This window comes from Telmatherina bonti (genome assembly GCF_933228915.1).
Source record: "Telmatherina bonti genome assembly, chromosome: 9".
NCBI lineage: Eukaryota > Metazoa > Chordata > Actinopteri > Atheriniformes > Telmatherinidae > Telmatherina > Telmatherina bonti.
This window is the reverse complement of record NC_136627.1, coordinates 39,358,453-39,385,265: the sequence shown is the minus strand read 5'-3', so window position 1 is coordinate 39,385,265 and position 26,813 is coordinate 39,358,453. Positions and strand designations below refer to the sequence as shown.

The window sequence follows — 26,813 nt, the reverse complement described above, 5'->3', positions numbered from 1 at the left end:
TACTGGAGGTTCTACAGGTTCTATTGGAGGTTTGACAGGTTATAATGGAGGTCCTACTGGAGGTTCGACAGGTTCTATTGGAGGTTTGACAGGTTAGACTGGAGGTTCGAAAGGTTCTACTGGAGGTTTCACTCGTGTTCTACTGGAGGTTCGACAGGTTATATTGGAGGTTCGACAGGTTATACTGGAGGTTCAACTGGAGGTTTGACAGGTTATACTTGAGGTTCTACTGAAGGTTTGACAGGTTTTACTGGAGGTTCTACTGGAGGTTTGACAGGTTATACTGGAGGTTCTATTGGAGGTTTGACAGGTTATACTGGAGGTTTGACAGGTTACACTGTAGGTTCTACTGGAGGTTTGACAGGTTATACTGGAGGTTTGACAGGTTCTACTGGAGGTTCTACTGGAGGTTTGACAGGTTATACCGGAGGTTCTACCGGAGGTTCGACAGGTTATACTGGAGGGTTCACTGGTGTTCTACTGGAGGTTCGACAGGTTATATTGGAGGTTCGACAGATTATACTGGAGGTTCTACTGGCGGTTCTACTGGAGGTTTGACAGGTTATACTGGAGGTTCTACTAGAGGTTCCACAGGTTCTACTGGAGGTTTGACAGGTTATACTGGAGGTTCGACAGGTTCTACTGGAGGTTCTACTGGAGGTTTGACAGGTTATACCGGAGGTTCTACCGGAGGTTCAACAGGTTATACTGGAGGGTTCACTGGTGTTCTACTGGAGGTTCGACAGGTTATACTGGAGGTTCTACTGGCGGTTCTACTGGAGGATTGACAGGTTATACTGGAGATTCTACTGGAGGTTCTACTGTAGGTTTGACATGTTATACTGGATGTTCTACTTGAGGTTTGACAGGTTATACTAGAGGTTTTACTGGAGGTTTGAAAGGTTCTACTGAAGGTAAGACAAGTTCTACTGGAGGTTCTACTGGAGGTTCAACAGGTTATACTGGAGATTTTACTGGAGGTTCGAAAGGTTCAACTGGAGGTTCAACAGTTTATACTGTAGTTTCTACTGGAGGTTTGACAGGTTCTACTGGACGTGCTACTGGAGATTTGACAGGTTATACTGGAGGTTCTACTGGAGGTTTGACAGGTTATAATGGAGGTCCTACTGGAGGTTCGACAGGTCCTATTGGAGGTTCGACAGGTTATACTGGATATTCTACTGGCTGTTCTACTGGACGTTCGACAGGTTATACTGGAGGTTCTACTGGAGGTTTGACAGGTTATAATGGAGGTCCTACTGGAGGTTCGACAGGTTCTATTGGAGGTTTGACAGGTTAGACTGGAGGTTCGAAAGGTTCTACTGGAGGTTTCACTCGTGTTCTACTGGAGGTTCGACAGGTTATATTGGAGGTTCGACAGGTTATACTGGAGGTTCAACTGGAGGTTTGACAGGTTATACTTGAGGTTCTACTGAAGGTTTGACAGGTTTTACTGGAGGTTCTACTGGAGGTTTGACAGGTTATACTGGAGGTTCTATTGGAGGTTTGACAGGTTATACTGGAGGTTTGACAGGTTACACTGTAGGTTCTACTGGAGGTTTGACAGGTTATACTGGAGGTTTGACAGGTTCTACTGGAGGTTCTACTGGAGGTTTGACAGGTTATACCGGAGGTTCTACCGGAGGTTCGACAGGTTATACTGGAGGGTTCACTGGTGTTCAACTGGAGGTTCGACAGGTTATATTGGAGGTTCGACAGATTATACTGGAGGTTCTACTGGCGGTTCTACTGGAGGTTTGACAGGTTATACTGGAGGTTCTACTAGAGGTTCCACAGGTTCTACTGGAGGTTTGACAGGTTATACTGGAGGTTCGACAGGTTCTACTGGAGGTTCTACTGGAGGTTTGACAGGTTATACCGGAGGTTCTACCGGAGGTTCAACAGGTTATACTGGAGGGTTCACTGGTGTTCTACTGGAGGTTCGACAGGTTATACTGGAGGTTCTACTGGCGGTTCTACTGGAGGATTGACAGGTTATACTGGAGATTCTACTGGAGGTTCTACTGTAGGTTTGACATGTTATACTGGATGTTCTACTTGAGGTTTGACAGGTTATACTAGAGGTTTTACTGGAGGTTTGAAAGGTTCTACTGGAGGTAAGACAAGTTCTACTGGAGGTTCTACTGGAGGTTCAACAGGTTATACTGGAGGTTTTACTGGAGGTTCGAAAGGTTCAACTGGAGGTTCAACAGTTTATACTGTAGTTTCTACTGGAGGTTTGACAGGTTCTACTGGACGTGCTACTGGAGATTTGACAGGTTATACTGGAGGTTCTACTGGAGGTTTGACAGGTTATAATGGAGGTCCTACTGGAGGTTCGACAGGTCCTATTGGAGGTTCGACAGGTTATACTGGATATTCTACTGGCTGTTCTACTGGACGTTCGACAGGTTATACTGGAGGTTCTACTGGAGGTTTGACAGGTTTTACTGGAGGTTCTACTGGAGGTTTGACAGGTTATACTGGAGGTTTGACAGGTTCTACTGGACGTGCTACTGGAGATTTGACAGGTTATACTGGAGGTTCTACTGGAGGTTTGACAGGTTATAATGGAGGTCCTACTGGAGGTTCGACAGGTCCTATTGGAGGTTCGACAGGTTATACTGGATATTCTACTGGCTGTTCTACTGGACGTTCGACAGGTTATATTGGAGGTTCTACTGGAGGTTTGACAGGTTTTACTGGAGGTTCTACTGGAGGTTTGACAGGTTATACTGGAGGTTTGACAGGTTCTACTGGAGGTTTGAAAGGTTATATTGGAGGTACTGGAGGTTTGACAGGTTATATTGGAGGTTTGACAGGTTATGCTGGAGGTTCGACAGGTTATATTGGAGGTTCGACAGGTTATACTGGAGGTTCTACTGGCGGTTCTACTGGAGGTTTGACAGGTTATACTGGAGGTTTCACTGGTGTTCTACTGGAGGTTCGACGGGTTATATTGGAGGTTCGACAGGTTATACTGGATGTTTCACTGGTATTCTGCTGGAGGTTCGACAGGTTATATTGGAGGTTCGACAGGTTATATTGGAGGTTTGACAGGTTATACTGGAGGTTCGAAAGGTTCTACTGGAGGTAACACTGGTTCTACTGGAGGTTCAACAGGTTATACTGTTGGTTCTACTGGAGGTTTTACAGGTTATACTGGAGGTTTGAAAGGTTATATTGGAGGTACTGGAGGTTTGACAGGTTATACTGGAGGTTCGACAGGTTCTATTGCAGGTTTGACAGGTTATACTGGAGGTTCTACTGGAGGTTTGACAGGTTCTATTGGAGGTTCTACTGGAGGTTCGACAGGTTCTACTGGAGGTTCTATTGGAGGTTTGACAGGTTATACTGGAGGTTCTACTGGAGGTTCTACAGGTTCTACTGGAGATTCTACAGGTTCTACCGGAGGTTCGACAGGTTATACTGGAGGTTTTACTGGTGGTTCTACTGAAGGATTGACATGTTACACTGGAAATTCTACTGGAGGTTCTACTGTAGGTTCGACATGTTATACTGGATGTTCTACTTGAGGTTTGACAGGTTATACTAGAGGTTCTACTGGAGGATTGACAGGTTATACTGGAGATTCTACTGGAGGTTCTACTGTAGGTTCGACATGTTATACTGGATGTTCTACTTGAGGTTTGACAGGTTATACTAGAGGTTCTACTGTAGGTTCGACATGTTATACTGGATGTTCTACTTGAGGTTTGACAGGTTATACTAGAGGTTTTACTGGAGGTTTGAAAGGTTCTACGGGGGGTAAGACAAGTTTTACTGGAGCTTCTACTGGAGGTTCAACAGTTCATACTGTAGTTTCTACTGGAGGTTTGACAGGTTCTACTGGAGCTTCTCCTGGAGATTCGACAGGTTATACTGGAGGTTCTACTGGAGGTTCGACAGGTTCTACTGGAGGTTCTACTGGAGGTTTGACAGGTTATACTGGAGGTTCCACTGGAGGTTCTACAGGTTCTATTGGAGGTTTGACAGGTTCTATTGGAGGTTTGACAGGTTAGACTGGAGGTTCGAAAGGTTCTACTGGAGGTTTCACTCGTGTTCTACTGGAGGTTCGACAGGTTGTATTGGAGGTTCGACAGGTTATACTGGATATTCTACTGGACGTTCAACAGGTTTTACTGGAGGTTCTACTGGAGGTTTGACAGGTTATACTGGAGGTTCTACCCGATGTTCGACAGGTTATACTCGAGGGTTCACTGGTGCTCCACTGGAGGTTCGACAGGTTCTACTGGAGGTTCTATTGGAGGTTTGACAGGTTATACTGGAGGTTCTACTGGAGGTTCTACTTGAGGTTTGACAGGTTATACTGGACGTCTGACAGGTTATACTGTAGGTTCTACTGGAGGTTTGACAGGTTATACTGGAGGTTCTACTGGAGATTCGACAGGTTCTTTTGGAGGTTCGACAGGTTATACTGGAGGTTCTACTGGCGGTTCTACTGGAGGTTTGACAGCTTATACTGGAGGTTTCACTGGTATTCTACTGGAGGTTCGACAGGTTATATTGGAGGTTTGACAGGTTATACTGGAGGTTCGAAAAGGTTCTACTGGAGGTAAGACAGGTTCTACTGGAGGTTCAACAGGTTATACTGTAGGTTCTACAGGAGGTTTGACAGGTTATACTGTAGGTTTGAAAGGTTATATTGGAGGTACTGGAGGTTTGAGAGGTTCTACTGGAGGTTCTACTGGCGGTTGTACTGGAGGTTCAACAGGTTATACTGGAGGTTCTACTGGTGGTTTTACTGGAGGTTCGACAGGTTCTACTGGATGTTCTATTGGAGGTTTGACAGGTTATACTGGAGGTTCTACTGGAGGTTTGACAGGTTCTATTGGAGGTTTAACTGGTATTCTACTGGAGGTTCGACAGGTTATATTGGAGGTTTGACAAGTTATACTGGAGGTTCGACAGGTTCTACTGGAGGTAAGACAGGTTCTACTGGAGGTTCAACAGGTTATACTGTAGGTTTTACTGGAGGTTTCACAGCTTATACTGGAGGTTTGACAGGTTCTACTGGAGGTTTGAAAGGGTATACCGGAGGTTCTACCGGAGGTTCAACAGGTTATACTGGAGGGTTCACTGGTGTTCTACTGGAGGTTCGACAGGTTATACTGGAGGTTCTACTGGCGGTTCTACTGGAGGATTGACAGGTTATACTGGAGATTCTACTGGAGGTTCTACTGTAGGTTTGACATGTTATACTGGATGTTCTAGTTGAGGTTTGACAGGTTATACTGGAGGTTTTACTGGAGGTTCGAAAGGTTCTACTGGAGGTAAGACAAGTTCTACTGGAGGTTCAACAGTATACTGTAGTTTCTACTGGAGGTTTGACAGGTTCTACTGGAGGTTCTACTGGAGATTCGACAGGTTCTACTGGAGGTTCTACTGGAGGTTTGACAGGTTATACTGGAGGTTCTACAGGTTCTATTGGAGGTTTGACAGGTTATAATGGAGGTCCTACTGGAGGTTCGACAGGTTCTATTGGAGGTTTGACAGGTTAGACTGGAGGTTCGAAAGGTTCTACTGGAGGTTTCACTCGTGTTCTACTGGAGGTTCGACAGGTTATATTGGAGGTTCGACAGGTTATACTGGAGGTTCAACTGGAGGTTTGACAGGTTATACTTGAGGTTCTACTGAAGGTTTGACAGGTTTTACTGGAGGTTCTACTGGAGGTTTGACAGGTTATACTGGAGGTTGTATTGGAGGTTTGACAGGTTATACTGGAGGTTTGACAGGTTACACTGTAGGTTCTACTGGAGGTTTGACAGGTTATACTGGAGGTTTGACAGGTTCTACTGGAGGTTCTACTGGAGGTTTGACAGGTTATACCGGAGGTTCTACCGGAGGTTCGACAGGTTATACTGGAGGGTTCACTGGTGTTCTACTGGAGGTTCGACAGGTTATATTGGAGGTTCGACAGATTATACTGGAGGTTCTACTGGCGGTTCTACTAGAGGTTTGACAGGTTATACTGGAGGTTCTACTAGAGGTTCCACAGGTTCTACTGGAGGTTTGACAGGTTATACTGGAGGTTTGACAGGTTATACTGGAGGTTCTACTGGAGGTTTGACAGGTTATACCGGAGGTTCTACCGGAGGTTCAACAGGTTATACTGGAGGGTTCACTGGTGTTCTACTGGAGGTTCGACAGGTTATACTGGAGGTTCTACTGGCGGTTCTACTGGAGGATTGACAGGTTATACTGGAGATTCTACTGGAGGTTCTACTGTAGGTTTGACATGTTATACTGGATGTTCTACTTGAGGTTTGACAGGTTATACTAGAGGTTTTACTGGAGGTTTGAAAGGTTCTACTGGAGGTAAGACAAGTTCTACTGGAGGTTCTACTGGAGGTTCAACAGGTTATACTGGAGGTTTTACTGGAGGTTCGAAAGGTTCAACTGGAGGTAAGACAGGTTCTACTGGAGGTTCAACAGTTTATACTGTAGTTTCTACTGGAGGTTTGACAGGTTCTACTGGACGTGCTACTGGAGATTTGACAGGTTATACTGGAGGTTCTACTGGAGGTTTGACAGGTTATAATGGAGGTCCTACTGGAGGTTCGACAGGTCCTATTGGAGGTTCGACAGGTTATACTGGATATTCTACTGGCTGTTCTACTGGACGTTCGACAGGTTATACTGGAGGTTCTACTGGAGGTTTGACAGGTTTTACTGGAGGTTCTACTGGAGGTTTGACAGGTTATACTGGAGGTTTGACAGGTTCTACTGGAGGTTTGAAAGGTTATATTGGAGGTACTGGAGGTTTGACAGGTTATACTGGAGGTTCGACAGGTTCTATTGGAGGTTTGACAGGTTATACTGGAGGTTCTACTGGAGGTTCGACAGGTTCTACTGGAGGTTCTACTGGAGGTTTGACAGATTTTACTGGAGGTTCTACTGGCGGTTTTACTGGAGGTTTGACAGGTTATATTGGAGGTTTGACAGGTTATGCTGGAGGTTCGACAGGTTATATTGGAGGTTCGACAGGTTATACTGGAGGTTCTACTGGCGGTTCTACTGGAGGTTTGACAGGTTATACTGGAGGTTTAACTGGTGTTCTACTGGAGGTTCGACGGGTTATATTGGAGGTTCGACAGGTTATACTGGATGTTTCACTGGTATTCTGCTGGAGGTTCGACAGGTTATATTGGAGGTTTGACAGGTTATACTGGAGGTTCGAAAGGTTCTACTGGAGGTAACACAGGTTCTACTGGAGGTTCAACAGGTTATACTGTTGGTTCTACTGGAGGTTTTACAGGTTATACTGGAGGTTTGAAAGGTTATATTGGAGGTACTGGAGGTTTGACAGGTTATACTGGAGGTTCGACAGGTTCTATTGCAGGTTTGACAGGTTATACTGGAGGTTCTACTGGAGGTTTGACAGGTTCTATTGGAGGTTCTACTGGAGGTTCGACAGGTTCTACTGGAGGTTCTATTGGAGGTTTGACAGGTTATACTGGAGGTTCTACTGGAGGTTCTACAGGTTCTACTGGAGATTCTACTTGAGGTTTGACAGGTTATACTAGAGGTTCTACTGGAGGATTGACAGGTTATACTGGAGGTTTTACTGGCGGTTCTACTGAAGGATTGACATGTTACACTGGAAATTCTACTGGAGGTTCTACTGTAGGTTCGACATGTTATACTGGATGTTCTACTTGAGGTTTGACAGGTTATACTAGAGGTTCTACTGGAGGATTGACAGGTTATACTGGAGATTCTACTGGAGGTTCTACTGTAGGTTCGACATGTTATACTGGATGTTCTACTTGAGGTTTGACAGGTTATACTAGAGGTTCTACTGTAGGTTCGACATGTTATACTGGATGTTCTACTTGAGGTTTGACAGGTTATACTAGAGGTTTTACTGGAGGTTTGAAAGGTTCTACGGGGGGTAAGACAAGTTTTACTGGAGCTTCTACTGGAGGTTCAACAGTTCATACTGTAGTTTCTACTGGAGGTTTGACAGGTTCTACTGGAGCTTCTCCTGGAGATTCGACAGGTTATACTGGAGGTTCTACTGGAGGTTCGACAGGTTCTACTGGAGGTTCTACTGGAGGTTTGACAGGTTATACTGGAAGTTCCACTGGAGGTTCTACAGGTTCTATTGGAGGTTTGACAGGTTCTATTGGAGGTTTGACAGGTTCTATTGGAGGTTCGACAGGTTCTACTGGAGGTTTCACTCGTGTTCTACTGGAGGTTCGACAGGTTGTATTGGAGGTTCGACAGGTTATACTGGATATTCTACTGGACGTTCAACAGGTTATACTGGAGGTTCTACTGGAGGTTTGACAGGTTATACTTGAGGTTCTACTTAAGGTTTGACAGGTTTTACTGGAGGTTCTACTGGAGGTTTGACAGGTTATACTGGAGGTTCTACCCGATGTTCGACAGGTTATACTCGAGGGTTCACTGGTGCTCTACTGGAGGTTCGACAGGTTCTACTGGAGGTTCTATTGGAGGTTTGACAGGTTATACTGGAGGTTCTACTGGAGGTTCTACTTGAGGTTTGACAGGTTATACTGGACGTCTGACAGGTTATACTGTAGGTTCCCCTGGAGGTTTGACAGGTTATACTGGAGGTTCTACTGGAGATTCGACAGGTTCTTTTGGAGGTTCGACAGGTTATACTGGAGGTTCTACTGGCGGTTCTACTGGAGGTTTGACAGCTTATACTGGAGGTTTCACTGGTATTCTACTGGAGGTTCGACAGGTTATATTGGAGGTTTGACAGGTTATACTGGAGGTTCGAAAAGGTTCTACTGGAGGTAAGACAGGTTCTACTGGAGGTTCAACAGGTTATACTGTAGGTTCTACAGGAGGTTTGACAGGTTATACTGGAGGTTTGACAGGTTATACTGGAGGTTTGAAAGGTTATATTGGAGGTACTGGAGGTTTGAGAGGTTCTACTGGAGGTTCTACTGGCGGTTGTACTGGAGGTTCAACAGGTTATACTGGAGGTTCTACTGGTGGTTTTACTGGAGGTTCGACAGGTTCTACTGGATGTTCTATTGGAGGTTTGACAGGTTATACTGGAGGTTCTACTGGAGGTTTGACAGGTTCTATTGGAGGTTTAACTGGTATTCTACTGGAGGTTCGACAGGTTATATTGGAGGTTTGACAAGTTATACTGGAGGTTCGACAGGTTCTACTGGAGGTAAGACAGGTTCTACTGGAGGTTCAACAGGTTATACTGTAGGTTCTACTGGAGGTTTCACAGCTTATACTGGAGGTTTGACAGGTTCTACTGGAGGTTTGAAAGGGTATATTGGAGGTACTGGAGGTTTGACAGGTTATACTGGAGGTTCGACAGGTTCTATTGGAGGTTTGACAGGTTATACTGGAGGTTCTACTGGCGGTTCTACTGGAGGTTCGGCAGGTTCTACTGGAGGTTTGACAGGTTATAATGGAGGTTCTACTGGAGGTTCGACAGGTTCTATTGGAGGTTTGACAGGTTATGCTGGAGGTTCGAAAGGTTCTACTGGAGGTTTTACTGGTGTTTTACTGGAGGTTCGACAGGTTATATTGGAGGTTTAACTGGTATTCTACTGGAGGTTCGACAGGTTATACTGGAGGTTTGACAGGTTATATTGGAGGTTTGACAGGTTATGCTGGAGGTTTTACTGGAGGTTTGAAAGGTTCTACTGGAGGTAAGACAAGTTCTACTGGAGGTTCTACTCGAGGTTCAACAGGTTATACTGGAGGTTTTACTGGAGGTTCGAATTGTTCTACTGGAGGTAAGACCGGTTCTACTGGAGGTTCAACAGGTTATACTGTAGGTTCTACTCGAGGTTTGACAGGTTATACTGGAGGTTCTACTGGAGGTTCGACAAGTTATATTGGAGGCTTGACAGGTTCTACTGGAGGTTCTACAGGTTCTACTGGCGGTTCTACTGGAGGTTTGACAGGTTATACTGGAGGTTCTACTGGAGGTTTGACAGGTTCTACTGGCGGTTCTACTGGAGGTTCGACAGGTTATATTGGAGGTTTGACAGGTTATACTGGAGGTTCTACTGGCAGTTCTAGTGGAGGTTTGACAGGTTATACTGGAGGTTCTACTGGCGGTTCGGCAGGTTATACTTGAGGTTCTTCTGGAGGTTCGACAGGTTATACTGGAGATTTTACTGTTGTTCTACTAGAGGTTCGACAGGTTATACTGGTAGTTTTACTGAAGGTTCTACTAAATGTTCTACTGGAGGTTTTTGTAGGTTCTACTGGTGGTTCTAATGGTGGATATACTGGAGGTTCTGGAAGTTTTACTGGAAGTTCTACTGGTTTTATTGAAGGTTTTACTGTAGGTTATGCAGGAGGTTCTGCTAAAAGGTTCTACTGAAGGTATAATGCAGGTTCTGAACGTTATATTGGAGGTTATAGTTGAGGTTCTGGAAGTTTGACTGGAGGTTCTGGAGGTTATAGTGGAGGTTCTACTGGAGGTTCTGGAGGTTATAGTGGAGGTTCTACTTGAGTTATACTGGAAGTTCTACTGGTGGTTGTACTGGGGGTACTACTGGAGGTTCTGGTGGTTCTACTAGAGATTCTACTGCAGGTTCCACTGGAGGTTCTGGAGGTTATACCGGAGCTTCTATGGGTGGTTCTAATGGTGGTTTATCTGGAGGTTATACTGTAGGTTTTACTGAAGGTTTTACTGTAGCAGTTCTATTGGAGGTTCTACTGAACGTTATACTGGTGTTTCTGGAGGTTTTACTAGAAGTTGTTCTGGAATTTTTACAGAAGGTTCTGCTGGAGGTTATACAGGAGGCTCTGCTAAAAGTTTTACTGAAGGTTCTAAAGGTTATATTGGAGGGTATAGTTGAGGCTCTGGAAGTTCCACTGGAGGTCATAGTGGAGGTTCTACTAAAGGTTGTACTGGAGGTTCTACTGGAGATTATACATTAGGTTCTACTAGAGGTTTTACTAAAGGTTTTACTGAACGTTCTACTAGAGGTTATACTAGAAGTTCTACTGAAGGTTCTGGAGGTTATAGTGGAGGTTCTACTGGAAGTTCTGGAGGTTATAGTGGAGGTTCTACTGGAAGTTCTGGAGGTTATAGTGGAGGTTCTACTCGCAGTTATACTGGAGGTTCTACTGGTGGTTGTACTGGGGGTAATACCTGAGGTTCTACTGGTAGTTGTACTGGGGGGGAAAACTGGATGCTATACTGAAGGTAATACTGGAGTTTCTGGAGGTTTTACTGGAGGTTCTATTGGAGGTTATACAGGAGGTACTGGAGGTTCTACTAGAGGTTCTTCTGGAGGTTATGCTTGATGTTCTACTGGCAGTTCTCTTAGAGGTTCTACGAGAGGTTCTGCTTGAGGTTTGACTGGAGGTTCTATTGGTGGTTCTGGAGGTTCTACTGGAAGTTCTGGGGGGTTCTACTAGTGGTTATACTGGAGTTTTGACAGAAGATTATACTAGTGGTTCTACTGGAAGATCTGGAGGTTCTACTGGAGGTTAAAATTGAGGTTCTACTGGAGGTTATAGTGGTTATACTGAAGGTTATACTGGAGGATCTGGAGGTTCTGGAGGTGCTACTAGAGGTTCTGGGGTTCTACTGGAGGTTAAAATTGAAATCCTACTGGAGGTTCTACTAGAGGTTTAAATTGAAGTTCTACTGAAGGTTATACTGGAGTTTCTGGAGGTTCTACTAGAGGTTCTGGGTGTTCTACTGGAGGTTAAAATTGAGGTTCTACTGAAGGTTATACTGGAGGATATGGAGGTTGTGGACCTGAAGCTGTTTCTGTGTCTCCAGGTGGTTCTCAGTCCAGGTGAGGACACATCAACTAGCTGCCGGCTTGAGGGGGGCGAAGCTAAAGACGTTGACCAGAACACAGGTGGACGGGAAGACAGGTAATACCTCAGAGAAGCCTTCTGTCCCGGATGAGACCCAAAGCTTCAGCTATGTGTTTTCCTTCAGGTGTGACCATCCAGTGGACAAGGCGGGGCTTTTCTCCTTCATGACATTTCATTGGCTGACTCCTTTGGCCGTACACGCCCACAGAAAAGGAAAGCTCCTATTGGAGGATGTCTGGCCCGTGTCACAGCAAGAAAGTTGCCACAACAATAGCTTGAGGTGGGCGGGGCTAATAAATTAAGAAATAAAAACTGTGTTAACTCAGTTGTTGGTTGGACAGATGTCTGTGATGTCACATGACTGTCCAGGCTGAAGACTCTGTGGGATGAAGAGTGGAGGTCAAAGGGCAGAGATGCGTCTCTGTGTCGAGTGGTTTGGTCCTTCTGTCGGACACGTCTTCTCCTGTCCATCCTCTGTCTCACCGTCACTCAGCTGGCTGGGTTCAGCGGCCCAGTAAGTCAGAACCAGTCCAACCAGTATGACCAGGGAGGCTGTTACAAATGGATTACACAGCACCAATTTACACCAGTTTAAACCTGAATTACCAGTAAAGACCAGTAGTACCAGTTGAGACTAGTTTATGCCAGTATTTACCTGTCCTGTTCTCTTCCAGGCATTTGTGGTCAAACGTCTCCTGGACTACACCCAACAAGACGACCCAGACCTAGTCTGCGGGCTCCTGCTGGTTCTGGGTCTTCTCTTCATGGAGCTGATGAGGTCCTGGTCTCTGGCTCTGACCTGGGCCCTGAACTACAGAACCGGGTCCAGACTGAGGGGAGCCATTCTCAGTCTAGCCTTCCAGAAGATCCTCAAACTGAGGAGCATCAGGGACAAATCCATGGGACAGGTGGACGCAGTTGTCTGTTTGTTTGTTCTGATTGTTTGTTTGACTTTGATGGATAGGTGCAGGACTGTGTGCTTGCCCCGCCCCTCCAGCTGGTCAACATGTCCACCGGTGACGGTCAGCGCATGTTTGATGCTGCAGCGGTGGGCAGCCTGTTGGCGGGGGGCCCCCTGGTGGCCGTCCTCGGTGTCGCATACAACCTGCACATCCTCGGACCGACGTCTCTGCTGGGATCAGCCGTCTTCATCCTCTTTTATCCCACCATGGTCAGTACCTGAATGCAGCATTACTGCTCGGCGCTTCTGTCAGATGTGTTGATCTGATGTGTTGTTCTCCTCAGATGTTTAGCTCCAGGCTGACGGCATTCTTCCGGAGGAAAGGCGTGGCCGTCACTGACAGACGAGTGCAGAAGATGAATGAGATTCTCAGCTACATCAAGTTCATCAAGATGTACGCGTGGGTCAAGGCCTTCTCCAACGACATCCAGAGTACGGCTCACCTGAAACCTGTTCGCCTGGACAGCATGTTGCTATGGTTACAGACTGACGTGGTTCGTGTTTTTTGTCCATTAGGGATCAGGGATGAGGAGAGGCGGATCCTGGAGCTCACAGGTTACTTCCAGAGTATCACGGTGGGCGTGGCTCCCATTGTGGTCGTCATTGCCAGTGTGGCGACATTCTCCGCCCATATGTTGCTAGGATACGACCTGACAGCCTCTCAGGCAAGAAACTAAACCACATCTTCTCATATGATTGCTCATCCACCTGCTGAATCACCTGAACTCCTCCCCTTTTCAGGCCTTCACCGTGGTAACAGTGTTTAACGCCATGACCTTCGCCCTGAAGGTAACTCCGTTCTCTGTCAAGTCCCTGTCAGATGCTTCGGTGGCCGTGGAGAGATTTAAGGTAACTTATGCACCTGGAAAACACCTGAAAAACACCTGGAACTTGTCGGGAGCACATCTGGAATATTTGTAGTACATGTCTAAAAGATGTCTGGATCATGTTTAGAATATGCCTGGAACGCACCTGGAACGCGTGTGAAACACCTGGAACACCTTGAATTACCTGGCCTGGTCCAACTATCCTGTTTCTATCTCCAGAGTCTTTTCCTTTTGCCGGAGGTGGATGGTGTCCGAGCGTTGCCTAGCGATACTCAGGTCGCCGTGGAGATGTGTGATGCCAGTCTGGCGTGGGAGGGGGGTGGACAGAGCGTCCAGACCAGTCCGTGTGTCCGGTCAGCTGGAAGACACCAGCAGAGGAACAGGTAAAAAGCATCGATCTGTGATCAGAACAATCTTTGTTCTGAATATTGACGAAACTGCTGCTTTGATCCACCTGCAGGTGCAGAGATACAGGTGAGCTGCAGGAGACCGGCTCCCTGCTGGGTGGACAAAGTACAGCCTCTGGTCCCGAGGAGGATGAAGGAGATGAGGAGGGGGACGAAGACACCTGTCCCCCCCTCCTAGCAGTTCCTGCTCAGCCTCTGCGTCTGCAGCGAACTCTGCATAACATTAACCTGAGTGTCCGACAGGTAGGTCCACCCCACAGGACCTGGGACAGTGTCTCTGTCCCAGGTCAGAGACACTTACCTGGGACAGAACTGACTCCTGTCTGTGTCCATGTGTCCAGGGGAAGCTGCTGGGGGTCTGTGGAAGTGTCGGCAGTGGAAAGACCTCCCTGGTGTCGGCCATACTGGGACAGGTGACATGACCTGCAGCGTGCTGTCTTCCCAGCAGACTGTGACCGATCAGTACTAAATATTGATTGGTGTGCTGACAGATGGCCGTGCTGGAGGGCAGCGTGGCGGTCCGAGGACGTTTGGCCTACGTGGCTCAGCAGGCCTGGATCCTGAATGCAACACTGAGAGACAACATCCTGTTTGGACGGGAGTACCAGGAGGACAGGTGAGACAGGTAGGACACACTGCTGGAGGACGGGACTGCGGGTACTAACGGATGTCTCTCTTCAGGTACCAGTCAGTCCTCAGCACCTGTTGTCTCAGACCTGACCTTACCCTGCTGCCCAACGCTGACCTCACAGAGGTATGGTGATGATGATGATGATGATGATGACGATGGGCAGTAGTTTCTTCTGATGCCGTTGGAACATCATCCTTTAGCTAGAATCTGCCTCCATCAGCAGGTGTACTAAGAAGGGGCGGGGCCTGTCCGCAGGTGTACTAAGAAGGGGCGGGGTCTGTCCGCAGGTGTACTAAGAAGGGGCGGGGCCTGTCCGCAGGTGTACTAAGAAGGGGCGGGGTCTGTCCGCAGGTGTACTAAGAAGGGGCGGGGCCTGTCCGCAGGTGTACTAAGAAGGGGCGGGGCCTGTCCGCAGGTGTACTAAGAAGGGGCGGGGTCTATCAGCAGGAGGGGGCGGGTCAGAAACACATGACTATATATGTTTTTTATAAATGTGATACATTCATGATCACCTCCAATCAGATTGGAGACCGCGGTGCCACCCTAAGTGGCGGACAGCGGCAGCGAATCAGCTTGGCCCGAGCTCTGTACAGCGACCGGGACGTTTATCTTCTGGACGACCCGCTCAGCGCTTTGGATGCCCATGTGGCCAATCACGTCTTCCACAATGCCGTCAGGAAGCAGCTCTGCGATAAGACTGTGATCTTCATCACTCACCAGCTGCAGGTACTCCTCATCCTCCCTCTGCTTGGTCACTGGTTACCATGGAGACAACCTCGCTCTGTTTACCTTTGTGTGTGCAGTACCTGGTGGACTGTGATGATGTCATCCTGATGAAGGAGGGGACTATAGTGGAGCGGGGTAACCATGACAACCTGATGAAACTGAATGGAGATTATGCAGCCATGTTCAACCATTTCCAGCTGGGAGACACACCTGTCATAGAGGTACCAGTCCACCTTAATGTCCACCTGTCAGTCTGTCCGTCTACCTGTCCGTCCACCTGTCCACTGGTCTACCTGACTGTCCGTCTACCTGTCCGTCCACCTGTCCCGTGTGTCCAGGCTCCCAGCAGGAAGAACGGGGGTTCTCAGAGGAAACCAGCAGACAACAAGCCAGGATCAGGGAAGAGGAACATTCTGGTGAAGCACAATGGTTAGAGAAGTTTTATAAAACTTTATTTAAACAGCTGATCATCAGAGCAACCTGAGACACAGAAAGACCCCGGCACCCCCCCGCCGAGGCTTGAACCAGCGACCTTCTGGCTGTGAGGCCACAGTGCTAACTGCTACTCCACAGTTCCGGCTTGGGAATCCACTTCCTGTTCCCAACCTGAAAAGGGAAACTGGGAGGACTGGGAGAGAACCAGGACTGGATATAAACACAGTTTCTGTTTGTTCATGTGACCCATGAAGGGGAGGAGCAACAGTGTGGGGGTGTGGCCTGGCCAGTGTTCCGCATCTACATGGCAGCGTGTGGCGGTTTCACTTCCTGTCTCCTGATCCTGGTTCTGTTCGTGCTCAACGTGGGAAGTGCAGCGTTTTGCCACTGGTGGCTGAGCTACTGGATCAGCCAGGGCAGCGGGGCGAGTCTTCATCTTTCACATCATCAGCTCTTCTTTCATGTCTCCTCCCCTTCCCTTACTGACTCTTACATCCTGTGTTTCCAGAACGCCACGGTAACCGTGGGCAACGGCTCAGCGATGAGCATCAGCATGAAAGACAATCCCATGATGCAACAGTACGCCGCCGTGTACGCCTCCTCCATGGGGGTCATGCTGCTGTTCAAGTTCCTCCGAGGCATTGCCTTCGTGAAGGTCCGATGGCTTCTGGTCCATCCTGGTCTGTTGTGGTCTGGTACGGCCTGGTATGACCTGGTCTGGTCAGGTCTGGTCCATCCTGGTCTGGCTTGGTCCAGTTTTCTGACCGGTCCTCCTGGTCTCTCAGTCCTGACTCTCTGCTTGTGTTCTCAGGGGACACTTAGGGCCTCGTCCAAACTCCACGACGAGCTCTTCCACCGGATCCTCCGCTGTCCCGTGACGTTCTTCGACGTGACGCCAACAGGACGCGTCCTCAACCGCTTCTCCAAGGACATGGACGAAGGTAAGCGAACAGCAGTCTGAGGTCCTGTACCCTCCTGACGACTCCTGACTCCTGCTGTCTCTTTTCAGTGGACACCCGTCTCCCCTTTCATGCGGAGATGTTCATCCAGAACGTGATCCTGGTTTTTTTCTGTCTCGGGGTCATCAGCTGGGTTTTTCCCTGGTTCCTGGTGGCCGTTGGTCCTTTGGTCCTGCTATTCTCTGCACTCCACAGCGTCTCCAGGGTCTTCATCCGGGAACTGAAGCGTCTGGACAACGTGACCATGTCCCCTTTCATGTCCCACATCACGTCCAGCATCCAGGGCCTGACCACCCTGCAGGCCTACGGCAGGGACCAGGACTTTCTCCGCAGGTCAGGGTTGGAACCTGAACCTAGGCAAACTGCCGCAGAGTCCAGAGAATGATCCACAACCTGTGTTGTCTTCAGGTACCAGGTTTTGTTGGACCAGAACCAGGCTCCTATTTACCTGTTCAGCTGTGCGATGCGCTGGTTGGCGGTCCGGCTGGACATCATTAGCGTGGCGCTGATAAGCATGACGGCCCTGATGATGGTCCTGATGCACGGACAGATCCCCCCCGCCTACGCCGGCCTTGCCATTTCCTACGCTGTACAGGTAAGCATAAACCCAACGTCACATCTCTTTAGCATCCCATGAAACAGATTCCAGGTTCCTTCCAGCTCATCCTACGTGGTCCCGGTCAAGCCTGAGAAAAGCTGACCCATCAGAGCAGTCTGCAGGTAGACCTCGTCTCTACCACAGACTGTATATAGATGGGTGGAGCCACCGTGACGTCCCTCGTCACACTGTAAGCCAGCTACAAACCGCAGTTGCGCAACACTGTCAGTCAGAAGGACACGCCCCCATGTATGCTGTCTGTCAAGATGAAACAACAGTCCCCCCCCCCCCCACCTAAAGAAGTTAGTAGACATTCCCGAAGACAGAACTTTGTCTCCCAGTTAACAGGGTTGTTCCAGTTCACGGTCCGCCTGGCTTCTGAGACGGAGGCTCGCTTCACCTCCGTAGAGAGAATCCACCACTACATCCAGGTACGACGATCCGTCTGTCATTCCTTCTCATTGACCGAACCCTGTTCTGGTTCTTAAATGGTGTCTCTGTCTCAGTCTCTGTCCCAGGAAGCTCCGGCCCGGGTGAAGGGTCAGTCCCCTCCTCCAGACTGGCCCCAGCAGGGGGAGCTGGTCTTCAGGGAGGTGGAGATGAGGTACCGGGAGGATCTGCCACGAGTCCTTAACAAGATCACCTGCAGCATTAGGCCCAAGGAGAAGGTCGGGATTGTGGGCAGAACAGGATCAGGTGGGAGGTTCTGGATGTTAATTAGTCCATAACAGGTACATGAGGTGGACCAGGGTTACTGCTTCCCGTCATACAATCCATTGCAGGGGACGGCGTCCCGGTACGTCCTGTCCCTGCAGGGGACGGCGTCCCGGTACGTCCTGTCCCTGCAGGGGACAGGGCGTCCCGGTACGTCCTGTCCCTGCGGGGGACGGCGTCCCGGTACGTCCTGTCCCTGCGGGGGACAGGGCGTCCCGGTACGTCCTGTCCCTGCGGGGGACGGCGTCCCGGTACGTCCTGTCCCTGCGGGGGACGGCGTCCCGGTACGTCCTGTCCCTGCGGGGGACAGGGCGTCCCGGTACGTCCTGTCCCTGCGGGGGACAGGGCGTCCCGGTACGTCCTGTCCCTGCGGGGGACAGGGCGTCCCGGTACGTCCTGTCCCTGCGGGGGACAGGGCGTCCCGGTACGTCCTGTCCCTGCGGGGGACAGGGCGTCCCGGTACGTCCTGTCCCTGCGGGGGACAGGGCGTCCCGGTACGTCCTGTCCCTGCGGGGGACAGGGCGTCCCGGTATGTCCAGGTACATGCTGCTCCCGCAGTCAATGGTGTCCTGCTATGTCCTGTCTCTGTAGAAGACATTGTCCTGTTACTTCCTCTGTTTTGTCCCCAGGTAAGTCCTCTCTGGGTGTGGTCTTGTTCCGGCTGGTTGAATCCTGTGGAGGGTCCATTTTAATTGATGGAATTGACATCGGGGACATTGGACTGGCTGACCTGCGCAGCAAACTGTCCATCATCCCTCAGGACCCTGTCCTGTTCAGTGGGACGGTTAGGTAAGAGCACCTGAGGGGATATGTCTAGACCTGTTGCCAGGTTGCCAGGTCTCAGGCCGTCTCTGTGTTTGGACAGGTTCAATCTGGACCCCTTTAACCAGTACCCTGAGAACCGGATCTGGGATGCTTTAGAGAGGACACACATGAAGGAATGTGTGAGTGTTTCAGCCGTTAGCCTGCATGACCTGTCCTGGTTGGACGTGTCTCATGAAGACGTGTCTCTCAGGTGTCCCAGCTGCCTCAGAAGTTGGACTCGGAAGTGGTGGAGAACGGGGACAACTTCTCGGTGGGGGAGAGACAGCTGCTGTGTGTCGCCAGAGCTCTGCTGAGACAGTGCAAGGTGAGAAACTGACACATAGCCCCGCCCCCCTCCTCTTCTGTCCTCTGATTGGCTGATTCTGGTCTCAGGTGCTGATCCTCGATGAGGCCACCGCAGCCATGGACGCAGAGACAGATGCTCTGATCCAGGACACAATCAGGACTTCCTTTCAGGACTGCACCACCCTGACCATCGCTCACCGTCTGCACACCGTCCTGGCCTCAGACCGCATCATGGTCCTGAACCAGGGACAGGTACGGACCAATAGGAGACCGCCATACTGGGGACACGCCCAACATCAGAACGGCTCATACCGCAAGTCCTCACTGGCCAGAACCAGGTCCAGGTCTACAGGACCCGAGTAGGAACCAGGTCCAGGTCTACAGGACCCGAGTAGGAACCAGGTCCAGGTCTACACGACCCGAGTAGGAACCAGATCCAGGTCTACACGACCCGAGTAGGAACCAGATCCAGGTCTACAGGACCCGAGTAGGAACCAGGTCCAGGTCTACAGGACCCGAGTAGGAACCAGGTCCAGGTCTACAGGACCCGAGTAGGAACCAGGTCCAGGTCTACAGGACCCGAGTAGGAACCAGGTCCAGGTCTACAGGACCCGAGTAGGAACCAGGTCCAGGTCTACAGGACCCGAGTAGGAACCAGGTCCAGGTCTACAGGACCCGAGTAGGAACCAGGTCCAGGTCTACAGGACCCGAGTAGGAACCAGATCCAGGTCTACAGGACCCGAGTAGGAACCAGGTCCAGGTCTACAGGACCCGAGTAGGAACCAGGTCCAGGTCTACACGACCCGAGTAGGAACCAGGTCCAGGTCTACAGGACCCGAGTAAGAACCAGGTCCAGGTCTACAGGACCCGAGTAAGAACCAGGTCCAGGTCTACAGGACCCGAGTAGGAACCAGGTCCAGGTCTACAGGACCCGAGTAGGAACCAGGTCCAGGTCTACAGGACCCGAGTAGGAACCAGATCCAGGTCTACAGGACCCGAGTAGGAACCAGGTCCAGGTCTACAGGACCCGAGTAGGAACCAGGTCCAGGTCTACAGGACCCGAGTAAGAACCAGGTCCAGGTCTACAGGACCCGAGTAAGAACCAGGTCCAGGTCTACACGACCCGAGTAGGAACCAGGTCCAGGTCTACAGGACCCGAGTAGGAACCAGGTCCAGGTCTACAGGACCCGAGTAGGAACCAGATCCAGGTCTACAGGACCCGAGTAGGAACCAGGTCCAGGTCTACACGACCCGAGTAGGAACCAGGTCCAGGTCTACAGGACCCGAGTAAGAACCAGGTCCAGGTCTACAGGACCCGAGTAGGAACCAGGTCCAGGTCTACACGACCCGAGTAGGAACCAGGTCCAGGTCTACAGGACCCGAGTAGGAACCAGGTCCAGGTCTACAGGACCCGAGTAGGAACCAGATCCAGGTCTACAGGACCCGAGTAGGAACCAGGTCCAGGTCTACACGACCCGAGTAGGAACCAGGTCCAGGTCTACAGGACCCGAGTAAGAACCAGGTCCAGGTCTACAGGACCCGAGTAAGAACCAGGTCCAGGTCTACACGACCCGAGTAGGAACCAGGTCCAGGTCTACAGGACCCGAGTAAGAACCAGGTCCAGGTCTACAGGACCCGAGTAAGAACCAGGTCCAGGTCTACACGACCCGAGTAGGAACCAGGTCCAGGTCTACACGACCCGAGTAGGAACCAGGTCCAGGTCTACAGGACCCGAGTAAGAACCAGGTCCAGGTCTACAGGACCCGAGTAGGAACCAGGTCCAGGTCTACACGACCCGAGTAGGAACCAGGTCCAGGTCTACAGGACCCGAGTAGGAACCAGGTCCAGGTCTACAGGACCCGAGTAGGAACCAGGTCCAGGTCTACACGACCCGAGTAGGAACCAGGTCCAGGTCTACAGGACCCGAGTAGGAACCAGGTCCAGGTCTACAGGACCCGAGTAAGAACCAGGTCCAGGTCTACAGGACCCGAGTAAGAACCAGGTCCAGGTCTACACGACCCGAGTAGGAACCAGGTCCAGGTCTACACGACCCGAGTAGGAACCAGGTCCAGGTCTACACGACCCGAGTAGGAACCAGGTCCAGGTCTACAGGACCCGAGTAGGAACCAGGTCCAGGTCTACAGGACCCGAGTAGGAACCAGGTCCAGGTCTACAGGACCCGAGTAAGAACCAGGTCCAGGTCTACAGGACCCGAGTAAGAACCAGGTCCAGGTCTACACGACCCGAGTAGGAACCAGGTCCAGGTCTACAGGACCCGAGTAGGAACCAGGTCCAGGTCTACAGGACCCGAGTAGGAACCAGGTCCAGGTCTACACGACCCGAGTAGGAACCAGGTCCAGGTCTACAGGACCCGAGTAGGAACCAGGTCCAGGTCTACAGGACCCGAGTAGGAACCAGGTCCAGGTCTACACGACCCGAGTAGGAACCAGGTCCAGGTCTACACGACCCGAGTAGGAACCAGGTCCAGGTCTACACGACCCGAGTAGGAACCAGGTCCAGGTCTACAGGACCCGAGTAAGAACCAGGTCCAGGTCTACAGGACCCGAGTAAGAACCAGGTCCAGGTCTACACGACCCGAGTAGGAACCAGGTCCAGGTCTACACGACCCGAGTAGGAACCAGGTCCAGGTCTACAGGACCCGAGTAAGAACCAGGTCCAGGTCTACAGGACCCGAGTAGGAACCAGGTCCAGGTCTACACGACCCGAGTAGGAACCAGGTCCAGGTCTACAGGACCCGAGTAGGAACCAGGTCCAGGTCTACAGGACCCGAGTAGGAACCAGGTCCAGGTCTACACGACCCGAGTAGGAACCAGGTCCAGGTCTACAGGACCCGAGTAGGAACCAGGTCCAGGTCTACAGGACCCGAGTAAGAACCAGGTCCAGGTCTACAGGACCCGAGTAAGAACCAGGTCCAGGTCTACACGACCCGAGTAGGAACCAGGTCCAGGTCTACACGACCCGAGTAGGAACCAGGTCCAGGTCTACACGACCCGAGTAGGAACCAGGTCCAGGTCTACAGGACCCGAGTAGGAACCAGGTCCAGGTCTACAGGACCCGAGTAGGAACCAGGTCCAGGTCTACAGGACCCGAGTAAGAACCAGGTCCAGGTCTACAGGACCCGAGTAAGAACCAGGTCCAGGTCTACACGACCCGAGTAGGAACCAGGTCCAGGTCTACAGGACCCGAGTAGGAACCAGGTCCAGGTCTACAGGACCCGAGTAGGAACCAGGTCCAGGTCTACACGACCCGAGTAGGAACCAGGTCCAGGTCTACAGGACCCGAGTAGGAACCAGGTCCAGGTCTACAGGACCCGAGTAGGAACCAGGTCCAGGTCTACACGACCCGAGTAGGAACCAGGTCCAGGTCTACACGACCCGAGTAGGAACCAGGTCCAGGTCTACACGACCCGAGTAGGAACCAGGTCCAGGTCTACAGGACCCGAGTAAGAACCAGGTCCAGGTCTACAGGACCCGAGTAAGAACCAGGTCCAGGTCTACAGGACCCGAGTAGGAACCAGGTCCAGGTCTACAGGACCCGAGTAGGAACCAGGTCCAGGTCTACAGGACCCGAGTAGGAACCAGGTCCAGGTCTACAGGACCCGAGTAGGAACCAGGTCCAGGTCTACAGGACCCGAGTAAGAACCAGGTCCAGGTCTACAGGACCCGAGTAGGAACCAGATCCAGGTCTACAGGACCCGAGTAGGAACCAGATCCAGGTCTACAGGACCCGAGTAGGAACCAGGTCCAGGTCTACAGGACCCGAGTAGGAACCAGGTCCAGGTCTACAGGACCCGAGTAAGAACCAGGTCCAGGTCTACAGGACCCGAGTAGGAACCAGGTCCAGGTCTACAGGACCCGAGTAGGAACCAGGTCCAGGTCTACAGGACCCGAGTAGGAACCAGGTCCAGGTCTACAGGACCCGAGTAGGAACCAGGTCCAGGTCTACAGGACCCGAGTAAGAACCAGGTCCAGGTCTACAGGACCCGAGTAGGAACCAGGTCCAGGTCTACAGGACCCGAGTAGGAACCAGGTCCAGGTCTACAGGACCCGAGTAAGAACCAGGTCCAGGTCTACAGGACCCGAGTAGGAACCAGGTCCAGGTCTACAGGACCCGAGTAAGAACCAGGTCCAGGTCTACAGGACCCGAGTAGGAACCAGGTCCAGGTCTACAGGACCCGAGTAAGAACCAGGTCCAGGTCTACAGGACCCGAGTAGGAACCAGGTCCAGGTCTACAGGACCCGAGTAGGAACCAGGTCCAGGTCTACAGGACCCGAGTAGGAACCAGGTCCAGGTCTACAGGACCCGAGTAGGAACCAGGTCCAGGTCTACAGGACCCGAGTAGGAACCAGATCCAGGTCTACAGGACCCGAGTAGGAACCAGATCCAGGTCTACAGGACCCGAGTAGGAACCAGGTCCAGGTCTACAGGACCCGAGTAGGAACCAGGTCCAGGTCTACAGGACCCGAGTAGGAACCAGGTCCAGGTCTACAGGACCCGAGTAGGAACCAGGTCCAGGTCTACAGGACCCGAGTAGGAACCAGATCCAGGTCTACACGACCCGAGTAGGAACCAGGTCCAGGTCTACACGACCCGAGTAGGAACCAGGTCCAGGTCTACACGACCCGAGTAGGAACCAGGTCCAGGTCTACACGACCCGAGTAAGAACCAGGTCCAGGTCTACAGGACCCGAGTAAGAACCAGGTCCAGGTCTACAGGACCCGAGTAAGAACCAGGTCCAGGTCTACACGACCCGAGTAAGAACCAGGTCCAGGTCTACAGGACCCGAGTAAGAACCAGGTCCAGGTCTACAGGACCCGAGTAGGAACCAGATCCAGGTCTACAGGACCCGAGTAGGAACCAGGTCCAGGTCTACAGGACCCGAGTAGGAACCAGGTCCAGGTCTACAGGACCCGAGTAGGAACCAGGTCCAGGTCTACACGACCCGAGTAGGAACCAGATCCAGGTCTAGAGGACTTGGGTCAGAACCAGGTCCAGGTCTAGAGGACTTGGGTCAGAACCAGGTCCAGGTCTAGAGGTTTGCTGACCTGAACATTAGGACCGTTGGTCACCTGACTGGATGCTTGTTTCTGATTGGTTCAGGTGGTGGAGTTCGACGAGCCCTCCAAGCTGCTGGCCAATGAGAACTCACGACTGTGCTGGATGCTGGCGGCCGTGGAGGGAAAGGTGTCAGTCCGAGGATGAGGAGGAGGCCATGAAGGCTGTGACGGAGCAGACAGTCCGACTGGTCCGACTAGTCCGACTGGTCCGTCTCAGGAGGTGCTAAGATCCTGTTCATGTTATTTATGTAAATAAAGTGTGGATATGTTTACCCCACCTGTCTGTTTATTCCTACTGGTCCTGCTGAACCTGCTGGTCCTGCTGGTCCTGCTGAACCTGCTGGTCCTGCTGGTCCTGCTGAACCTGCTGGTCCTGCTGGTCCTGCTGAACCTGCTGGTCCTGCTGGTCCTGCTGAACCTGCTGGTCCTGCTGGTCCTGCTGAACCTGCTGGTCCTGCTGGTCCTGCTAAACCTGCTAAACCTGCTGGTCCTGCTAAACCTGCTGAACCTGCTGGTCCTGCTGAACCTGCTGGTCCTGCTGGTCCTGCTGAACCTGCTGGTCCTGCTGGTCCTGCTAAACCTGCTGGTCCTGCTAAACCTGCTGGTCCTGCTGGTCCTGCTGAACCTGCTGGTCCTGCTGGTCCTGCTGAACCTGCTGGTCCTGCTAAACCTGCTGGTCCTGCTGAACCTGCTGGTCCTGCTGGTCCTGCTAAACCTGCTGGTCCTGCTGGTCCTGCTGAACCTGCTGGTCCTGCTGGTCCTGCTAAACCTGCTGGTCCTGCTAAACCTGCTGGTCCTGCTGGTCCTGCTGAACCTGCTGGTCCTGCTGGTCCTGCTGAACCTGCTGGTCCTGCTAAACCTGCTGGTCCTGCTGGTCCTGCTGAACCTGCTGGTCCTGCTAAACCTGCTGAACCTGCTGGTCCTGCTAAACCTGCTGGTCCTGCTGGTCCTGCTAAACCTGCTGGTCCTGCTGGTCCTGCTGGTCCTACTGGTCCTGCTGGTCCTACTGGTCCTGCTGGTCCTGCTAAACCTGCTGGTCCTACTGGTCCTGCTGGTCCTGCTAAACCTGCTGGTCCTGCTGGTCCTGCTAAACCTGCTGGTCCTGCTAAACCTGCTGGTCCTACTGGTCCTGCTGAACCTGCTGGTCCTGTTGAACCTGCTGGTCCTGCTAAACCTGCTGGTCCTGCTGAACCTGCTGGTCCTGCTGAACCTGCTGGTCCTGCTAAACCTGCTGAACCTGCTGGTCCTGCTAAACCTGCTGAACCTGCTGGTCCTGCTGAACCTGCTGGTCCTGCTGGTCCTGCTGGTCCTGCTGGTCCTGCTGGTCCTGCTGAACCTGCTGGTCCTGCTGGTCCTGCTGGTCCTGCTGAACCTGCTGGTCCTGCTAAACCTGCTGGTCCTGCTGAACCTGCTGAACCTGCTGGTCCTGCTGAACCTGCTGAACCTGCTGGTCCTGCTGAACCTGCTGGTCCTGCTGAACCTGCTGGTCCTGCTGGTCCTGCTGAACCTGCTGGTCCTGCTGGTCCTGCTGAACCTGCTGGTCCTGCTGAACCTGCTGGTCCTGCTGGTCCTGCTGAACCTGCTGGTCCTGCTAAACCTGCTGAACCTGCTGGTCCTGCTGAACCTGCTGGTCCTGCTGGTCCTGCTAAACCTGCTGGTCCTGCTAAACCTGCTGGTCCTGCTGGTCCTGCTAAACCTGCTGGTCCTGCTAAACCTGCTGGTCCTGCTGAACCTGCTGGTCCTGCTGAACCTGCTAAACCTGCTGGTCCTGCTGGTCCTGCTAAACCTGCTGGTCCTGCTGGTCCTGCTAAACCTGCTGAACCTGCTGGTCCTGCTAAACCTGCTGGTCCTGCTGGTCCTGCTAAACCTGCTGAACCTGCTGGTCCTGCTGGTCCTGCTAAACCTGCTGAACCTGCTAAACCTGCTGGTCCTGCTGAACCTGCTGGTCCTGCTAAACCTGCTGAACCTGCTGGTCCTGCTGGTCCTGCTAAACCTGCTGGTCCTGCTAAACCTGCTGAACCTGCTGGTCTTGCTGGTCCTGCTGAACCTGCTGGTCCTGCTGGTCCTGCTGGTCCTGCTGAACCTGCTGAACCTGCTGAACCTGCTGGTCCTGCTGAACCTGCTGGTCCTGCTGGTCCTGCTGAACCTGCTGGTCCTGCTGGTCCTGCTGAACCTGCTGGTCCTGCTGGTCCTGCTGGTCCTGCTGAACCTGCTGAACCTGCTGGTCCTGCTGGTCCTGCTAAACCTGCTGAACCTGCTGGTCCTGCTGAACCTGCTGAACCTGCTGGTCCTGCTGGTCCTGCTAAACCTGCTGGTCCTGCTGAACCTGCTGGTCCTGCTGAACCTGCTGGTCCTGCTGGTCCTGCTGAACCTGCTGGTCCTGCTGAACCTGCTGGTCCTGCTGGTCCTGCTGGTCCTGCTAAACCTGCTGGTCCTGCTGGTCCTGCTAAACCTGCTGGTCCTGCTGGTCCTGCTAAACCTGCTGAACCTGCTGGTCCTGCTAAACCTGCTGGTCCTGCTAAACCTGCTGGTCCTGCTGAACCTGCTGGTCCTGCT

At 51.6% G+C, this 26,813-nt stretch overlaps 1 protein-coding gene across 1 annotated transcript in view; it reads left to right on the top strand.

Annotated features, from left to right (window-relative positions):
- Positions 1-24,419, top strand: part of abcc5 (ATP-binding cassette, sub-family C (CFTR/MRP), member 5) — a 60,327-nt gene extending 35,908 nt beyond the window's left edge. Inside the window, exons 3-30 of the mRNA XM_079246096.1 lie at positions 11,771-11,868; positions 11,936-12,091; positions 12,181-12,325; positions 12,486-12,719; positions 12,809-12,982; positions 13,057-13,204; positions 13,289-13,437; positions 13,514-13,621; positions 13,819-13,982; positions 14,060-14,249; positions 14,348-14,419; positions 14,498-14,622; positions 14,688-14,760; positions 15,160-15,363; positions 15,441-15,584; positions 15,702-15,792; positions 16,053-16,222; positions 16,307-16,453; positions 16,610-16,739; positions 16,808-17,090; positions 17,166-17,352; positions 17,697-17,786; positions 17,862-18,051; positions 18,699-18,858; positions 18,935-19,013; positions 19,085-19,198; positions 19,267-19,431; positions 24,301-24,419. Of these exons, the coding sequence (XP_079102222.1) occupies positions 11,771-11,868; positions 11,936-12,091; positions 12,181-12,325; positions 12,486-12,719; positions 12,809-12,982; positions 13,057-13,204; positions 13,289-13,437; positions 13,514-13,621; positions 13,819-13,982; positions 14,060-14,249; positions 14,348-14,419; positions 14,498-14,622; positions 14,688-14,760; positions 15,160-15,363; positions 15,441-15,584; positions 15,702-15,792; positions 16,053-16,222; positions 16,307-16,453; positions 16,610-16,739; positions 16,808-17,090; positions 17,166-17,352; positions 17,697-17,786; positions 17,862-18,051; positions 18,699-18,858; positions 18,935-19,013; positions 19,085-19,198; positions 19,267-19,431; positions 24,301-24,402 (4,092 nt within the window). The 3' untranslated portion in view covers positions 24,403-24,419. The remainder of the gene's footprint in view (positions 1-11,770; positions 11,869-11,935; positions 12,092-12,180; positions 12,326-12,485; positions 12,720-12,808; positions 12,983-13,056; positions 13,205-13,288; positions 13,438-13,513; positions 13,622-13,818; positions 13,983-14,059; positions 14,250-14,347; positions 14,420-14,497; positions 14,623-14,687; positions 14,761-15,159; positions 15,364-15,440; positions 15,585-15,701; positions 15,793-16,052; positions 16,223-16,306; positions 16,454-16,609; positions 16,740-16,807; positions 17,091-17,165; positions 17,353-17,696; positions 17,787-17,861; positions 18,052-18,698; positions 18,859-18,934; positions 19,014-19,084; positions 19,199-19,266; positions 19,432-24,300) is intronic.
- Positions 24,420-26,813: the final 2,394 nt, after the last annotated feature.